The 7,636-nt window shown below is 43.8% G+C and overlaps 1 protein-coding gene across 3 annotated transcripts in view; it reads left to right on the forward strand.

Annotated features, from left to right (window-relative positions):
• LOC124006668 (dual specificity testis-specific protein kinase 2-like) overlaps positions 1-6,659 on the forward strand; it is a 28,546-nt gene extending 21,887 nt beyond the window's left edge. For 2 of the 3 annotated variants that reach the window (XM_046316716.1, XM_046316717.1), the window contains 6 exons: positions 34-82; positions 390-539; positions 2,387-2,563; positions 4,347-4,430; positions 5,118-5,204; positions 5,479-6,659. In XM_046316716.1, the coding sequence (XP_046172672.1) occupies positions 34-82; positions 390-539; positions 2,387-2,563; positions 4,347-4,430; positions 5,118-5,204; positions 5,479-5,580 (649 nt within the window). In that variant the 3' untranslated portion in view covers positions 5,581-6,659. The remainder of the gene's footprint in view (positions 1-33; positions 83-389; positions 540-2,386; positions 2,564-4,346; positions 4,431-5,117; positions 5,205-5,478) is intronic. The other variant, XR_006833817.1, reaches the window with a different exon arrangement.
• Positions 6,660-7,636: the final 977 nt, after the last annotated feature.

Genomic DNA, 7,636 nt, shown 5'->3' on the forward strand with positions numbered 1-7,636 from the left:
CATTATTATCATCTGTTTTCTGATTCTTCCTAGGTATCTTGGGATCTGCGTGCGGGAGGATAAGCTGTATCCAATCTTGGAGGTAAGATTGTCAGTATGTTTGTGATCGTGTTGATGATCACAGATAGCAGATGTGTTTTCCTCTCAGTACATGTGTGCATCTCACCATAGTAGCAGTGTTGGAAGGGAAGAGACTGGTATGCCTGTGTAAAACTCCTAGAAACCCGACCTATATGGTATATCACATAGAAACACGTAAGGGATCTCAACGTCACATTCCCTCCTCTGTATTTTGTGCACCTGGCAGTAGTCACGATTGTCATGTATGTGTATAACCCTTGGATATAGGATATCTATGGTTCTTACGCAGCCTCTCTCCGTGCTGTCAGTATGTGAGTGGGGGCTGTCTGGAGGACCTCTTGGCCCAGGAGGACGTGTCTCTGTGTTGGAGGGAGAAGGTGGACCTGGCCTGTGACATCAGCAGAGGCATGACCTACCTGCACTACAAGAACATCTACCACAGAGACCTCAACTCCAAGGTACACACAGAAACACCACGGTCGGGCTCGGGTCACGTCTGGACAGATAACTACAGTGGTGCCAGAGCCAAGTACCTTACTAATGCAATCTGGGCTCCAAAATAATTAAAAAAGCACATCACTTTCATTTGACGTCATTTTTTCCCCATGTCTCAGACGTTGGACGTTGACTGAAGGTATCAAGTAAAGTAAATGTTTCTGATTATTTCTTGATCTGTCAATCAGATAACTGGGGTCCGCCGACTATTTCCTCAAGCACGTAGCCGTGGAGCCGCCTTAGACATCCATTCTATCTGCCCCCCTACACAAACCCTCCCGACAGGGACCTGACCTAATGCCGATTAGACCGCCAGCAGCTTTCGCAGAACTGAGCCTTTCACTGTTTCACTGTATACAACTATGTGAAAGGATAAGAACCAGCTGTTCTCAGATGGAAACTATTCCTACTTCATTATACCATTAGGGATGCTGCCAGACAGGCCCAACTCCTGCACATGTACATTATACCATAAGTCAGTCAGTCAGTAAGCCTTGTCCAGGCCGAAACAGCCCAAATGGGCAGGAGCCTGTCTCCTGTTTCTGTAGCGTGAGGCACCATGATGCACAAGTACAGCCCCTGGACAGGACTCTAGTTTATCGTGCCAGTAAGAAGGGGCTGGGTGTAATTCCATCTCCTAGATAACCCTGTATGTGTTGAAAGGTGGGTTGTTTATATACAAAGCATGCACACGTCTCCCTTTCTCATTATTTGTCCACCAAACTCCTCTCTTTGGTGGTAAAACACATCAGTGATGAGATAACGGCTGTTTGGTTGTGATCCTCCCATTGCTGTGTCACTACAGGCCCACGGTGTGTCAGGAAACGCCCTGCATTGCTCTAACTAGGATCAGCCAAGTCACCAGTATCAGGGACAGAGGTTATGGAGATCTCTATACTCTGTTTTATATAACACAGACACAGATCATCTCTGTCTAGCCACTGACCCATAGGTCTACATACGGATTCAGTCTAAATCACTGTCACAGGCGTCGAACGTTACTGTTCCGCTCTGTCATCACTGGTATCGGGACAACAAAATGGCCACCTTGGCCCCCAGGTCACATCTCAATAAGTCACTGTTCAGAGAGGATGGCTGGTGAAGGGACATTTCAGACCGGATTATGAGGCAGCCTGCTAAAGGTCACACACACACGCACACGCACACACACACACACACACACACACACACACACACACACACACACACACACACACACACACACACACACACACACACACACACACACACACACACACACACACACACACACACACACACACACACACACACAAACACACTTTCTATGGAATCAGGTTGTTACCTCCAGGCTCAAATGCAAAGAGACGTTTGTTGAATGGATGATGTTGCCTTGTTGTGTGGATGTAGAAGTGTCACACTGACCTCTTGTGGTCAACATGTTGCACTGCGGTGTGACTACTGTATGACATCAATGATTGTGTTTCTCGTGAACACCGGCTCTATGAATATCTACTGTACGTTTCAAGCTGCAACTTTTTGGGCGACTCTACAAAATTCATGTAGAAATGTGAGTTATAGATCTGTCATTCTCATTGGAAACATTGTGCTCTATTTTTTGCTTCCCGTTTCTGTGTCTCTTTTTTAACTTTCGGTTCTGTACACCAGCTTCTAACAGCTGAAAATACAATATTTTTGGTTACGGAAAATATATTTCACAGCGGTTTAGATGCTAGAATGATTCTCTACACTATACTTGCATATTTTGTCACATACTGTATGTATGTATATATATATATATATAACTGTTGTCTGAACATTGTGTGTTCAGAACTGTCTGATCCGGGAGACGTATCGGGGCAGGGAGGCGGTGGTGACAGACTTTGGTCTGGCCAGAGAGGTGATGGTGGAACTGCCAGTCACGGACCCCGAGAGGAAGATGTCTCTGGTGGGCTCTGCCTTCTGGATGGCCCCCGAGATGCTCCGAGGGGACCCCTACGACCGCAAGGTTGGTAGCCTACACACACTCTCTGCATCCCAGTTTACTGTCTAATTAACCTTCATTTAACAAGGTTGGTAGCCTACACACACTCTCTGCATCCCAGTTTACTGTCTAATTAACCTTCATTTAACAAGGTTGGTAGCCTACACACACTCTCTGCATCCCAGTTTACTGTCTAATTAACCTTCATTTAACAAGGTTGGTAGCCTACACACACTCTCTGCATCCCAGTTTACTGTCTATTTAACCTTCATTTAACAAGGTTGGTAGCCTACACACACTCTCTGCATCCCAGTTTACTGTCTATTTAAACTTCATTTAACAAGGTTGGTAGCCTTCTCTGCATCCCAGTTTACTGTCTATTTAAACTTCATTTAACAAGGTTGGTAGCCTACACACACTCTCTGCATCCCAGTTTACTGTCTATTTAAACTTCATTTAACAAGGTTGGTAGCCTACACACACTCTCTGCATCCCAGTTTACTGTCTATTTAAACTTCATTTAACAAGGTTGGTAGCCTACACACACTCTCTGCATCCCAGTTTACTGTCTATTTAAACTTCATTTAACAAGGTTGGTAGCCTACACACACTCTCTGCATCCCAGTTTACTGTCTATTTAAACTTCATTTAACAAGGTTGGTAGCCTACACACACTCTCTGCATCCCAGTTTACTGTCTATTTAAACTTCATTTAACAAGGTTGGTAGCCTACACACACTCTCTGCATCCCAGTTTACTGTCTAATTAACCTTCATTTAACAAGGTTGGTAGCCTACACACACTCTCTGCATCCCAGTTTACTGTCTAATTAACCTTCATTTAACAAGGTTGGTAGCCTACACACACTCTCTGCATCCCAGTTTACTGTCTATTTAACCTTCATTTAACAAGGTTGGTAGCCTACACACACTCTCTGCATCCCAGTTTACTGTCTATTTAAACTTCATTTAACAAGGTTGGTAGCCTACACACACTCTCTGCATCCCAGTTTACTGTCTATTTAAACTTCATTTAACAAGGTTGGTAGCCTACACACACTCTCTGCATCCCAGTTTACTGTCTATTTAAACTTCATTTAACAAGGTTGGTAGCCTACACACACTCTCTGCATCCCAGTTTACTGTCTATTTAAACTTCATTTAACAAGGTTGGTAGCCTACACACACTCTCTGCATCCCAGTTTACTGTCTATTTAAACTTCATTTAACAAGGTTGGTAGCCTACACACACTCTCTGCATCCCAGTTTACTGTCTATTTAAACTTCATTTAACAAGGTTGGTAGCCTACACACACTCTCTGCATCCCAGTTTACTGTCTATTTAAACTTCATTTAACAAGGTTGGTAGCCTACACACACTCTCTGCATCCCAGTTTACTGTCTAATTAACCTTCATTTAACAAGGTTGGTAGCCTACACACACTCTCTGCATCCCAGTTTACTGTCTAATTAACCTTCATTTAACAAGGTTGGTAGCCTACACACACTCTCTGCATCCCAGTTTACTGTCTAATTAACCTTCATTTAACAAGGTTGGTAGCCTACACACACTCTCTGCATCCCAGTTTACTGTCTAATTAACCTTCATTTAACAAGGTTGGTAGCCTACACACACTCTCTGCATCCCAGTTTAGTGCTTTTTTACTGTCTATTTAACCTTCATTTAACACATGTAGGGATTCATAACAATGTAATAATGGAAGTTGAGGAAACAAGATGTAATAATGGAAGTTGAGGAAACAAGATGTAATAATGGAAGTTGAGGAAACAAGATGCTTTTTCTCCAGGTGGACGTCTTCTCTTTTGGGATCATGCTGTGTGAGATTCTGGGCCGGATCCCAGCAGATCCTGAGATCCTTCCCAGAACACGGGTGAACACAAAACACACGCATACACTGGCGCACAACCACACACACTTCCTTAACCCTTAAACACAACCTGTACCCTAACATTAACACAAAAACCTTAACCCTAACCCTAGTTCGAGAACCCTAAAACGAACCTTAAGCATAATTCTAACATTCATTCGAACCTTAACCCCCCCAGAAGTAGCACTTGACATTGTGGGGACTAAAAATGTCCCCAGTTGGTCAAATGTTGGTTTGTTTACTCTTCCTGTGGTCCCCACAAGTATAGTTGAATACATCCACACACACATCCACAAGTCTAGTGACTTGATAGCACCATTAGTGACAGTGACATTGTCCCTGTCTGTCGAAACCGGGAGTAGAGAGAGACTTTAATGTGCTCGTTGAGGTTTCACTTAAATGTGTTATGTTTTGTGCCATTTGTCATTGGAAGTGGGAGGACCGCAGGATGTTAGTCACCCTGTTATCCATACAGCACTTGTTCTGCAAATTCGTCAGTAGGCCCCGGATATCAAAAGTAGCCTACAGCAATAGTTGTGGTCTCATAACTTGCCTTGTTTGCCATGACATTGGTTATCTGATCTAGCACTCTAACCTGTAACTACTTAGTGATAATCTATGGCCCCATACACACACCTGTTGTACAAATGGTGTACAATGCATTTGACATCGTGTTTGTTCTCTCTGCAGGACTATGGTCTAGACATGGAGGCCTTCAGTAAGATGGTGCAGGGCTGTCCACGACACATCCTGGAGCTGTCAGCCAACTGCTGTCTGGTCAGTGTGGACTGGAGGGGAGGGGACCGACCAATTATTTAGGTGTCCCCTTTAAAGTGATTTAAGTTTGAGCCAAATATCCGCAGCTTTTATCATGAATGCGATATCCGTGATCGTCTGGAAAATTCCATTTATAAGGCGCACTGTCTGTGTTTCTGTGCGTAGCGCTAGAATGCACTTTGACAGCATCTGAACATGGTAATAGAATCAATGACAAGAGTGTGAGAAAGACTGCAGAAGCTAACGCTTGTTGTCCTCTTGTCCTGTGGTTCAGATGGATGCGTTTCGGAGACCCTCCTTCTCAGAGCTGCTGGACGAGTTGGAGGACATCGCCGAGAGCCTGGAACCCCCCGACTCAGACCTGACCACGGGGTGAGGGTGTGGGGTCACCGTGTACCCCCAAACCCCTCCAGGATCATGTGGACTGCAGCAGGCAGCCACTCCAAAGTCTTATACACCAGAGGCACTTTATACTTCAGGACCGCTTCAGGACCGCTTCAGGACCGCTTCAGGACCGCTTCAGGACCGCTTCAGGACCGCTTTACAGTAACACATGCAGGGCTTCCATTGCAGCTCTCCCTGCTGACTCTGTGTGACTCTCTGAAACAGAACCCCCCCAATAATGATATTATTGTATTTTCCACTTGAAGTTAAGGATGTAGAAGCCTTTGATTGTAAATAGTGCATAAGGATTTGTCCACTCTCTCTCTCTTCTCTTTCAAAGCTGCCTCCTATCATCATTGAACAGGGACTGCTCCTCCTTTCGTTCATCAGCCACGTGGCGACGCACGCAACATGAAATTCCCCTCTCTGTCCAACATCTGAATGATGTCATTTGGCAGTGAGGTAATGGCCGCTGGTGGACTGCAGCAGGGGAGCTGATGGGACAGGAGACGAGTCACGATTCCAGTCAGGATTACAGGAGTCCGGATGACTTTGCACTAGAACTGACTGTTACAGTATGTGGCTGAAGTGAATAGGATGGCTTTGTGAATTGTGCCATTGTGTGGGTGAGGACCAAACTACACTCTTTCTTTCGCTCATCCTTTCTCGTTTATAATGTCACATATTTTCTGTTGTTGATGAACAGAGTTGACAGGCGTTAGGTAAGGGTGTACAGTGGTGTTCAGTACTGGGGTTAAGTAGGCAGAGGAAAGAGCACTATCCCTCCCTCTCAGGATGTGAATGAAATAATTACTAAACTCAATGAAACACTAACCTCAGCAAGACTTTAACTGCAGTTGTGTATCAGTTTATATGAAATGCCTTTATGTCTTGTCATGCTTTTGTACAATAACGATTTTGCTTCACCCTTTTTGTGGGGATACATTTTGTTTTCCACATCAAATCCATACAATACTCTGTTTATATTTTGTGATTTTAGTTGCTATGGGAAACTAGGATCTTGCTTACTTGTCACAAATTTGAAGCATTGTAATAAAATGCATGAATTGACTTGTGTGTATTTAATTGAACTGGACTTTCCATGGATGAAAAAAGATTTACACAATTTTGCTCATTAGCCTCATTAGCTTAAGGTCTTTAGTTGGTGTCTGGCTAAAACCAATCTGTTGAATAATTCAAAACAATATGTGGTTATTCACTCAGAAAATGGGCTTGGAGATCATTCTGCAATTCTCATATTTCCTTTTATACTGCAACAGGGGAATCTAAAGGTGATTCCCCTGTTGCTTACTCCAGACGATTGAGAAAGTGCCTTCGGAAAGTATTCAGACCCCTTGACTTTTTCCACATTTTGTGACATTTACAGCCGTATTCTAAAATGAATTAAATAAATATTTCCGCTTCAATCTACACACAATACCCCATAATGACATCACAATACCCCATAATGACATCACAATACCCCATAATGACATCACAATACCCCATAATGACATCACAATACCCCATAATGACATCACAATACCCCATAATGACATCACAATACCCCATAATGACAAAGCGGAAACAGGTTTTTAGAAATGTTATTGCCTTATTTACATCTCTGCAGCATTCCACCAATCAGGCCTTTATGGTAGAGTGGCCAGACATAAACCACTCCTCAGTAAAAGGCACATGACAGCCAACTTGGAGTTTGCCAAATTGCACCTAAAGACTCATGAGAAAAAGGATTCTCTGGACTGATGAAACCAAGATTGAACTCTTTGGCCTGAATGAATTTGTAAGTCGCTCTGGATAAGAGCGTCTGCTAAATGACTTAAATGTAATGTAAATGTATGAATGCCAAGCATCACATCTGGAGGAAACCTGGCATCATGCTGTGGGGATTTCTTTCAGTGGCAGGGACTAGGAGACTAGTCAGGAGAGAGGCAAAGATGAACGGAGCAATGGTTCACCTTCCAACAGGACAACGACCCTAAGCAGCCAAGAAAACGCAGGAGTGGCTTCGGAACAAGTCTGAATGTCCT

Source organism: Oncorhynchus gorbuscha, linkage group LG20 (genome assembly GCF_021184085.1).
Source record: "Oncorhynchus gorbuscha isolate QuinsamMale2020 ecotype Even-year linkage group LG20, OgorEven_v1.0, whole genome shotgun sequence".
In the NCBI taxonomy this organism is placed as follows: Eukaryota; Metazoa; Chordata; class Actinopteri; order Salmoniformes; family Salmonidae; genus Oncorhynchus; species Oncorhynchus gorbuscha.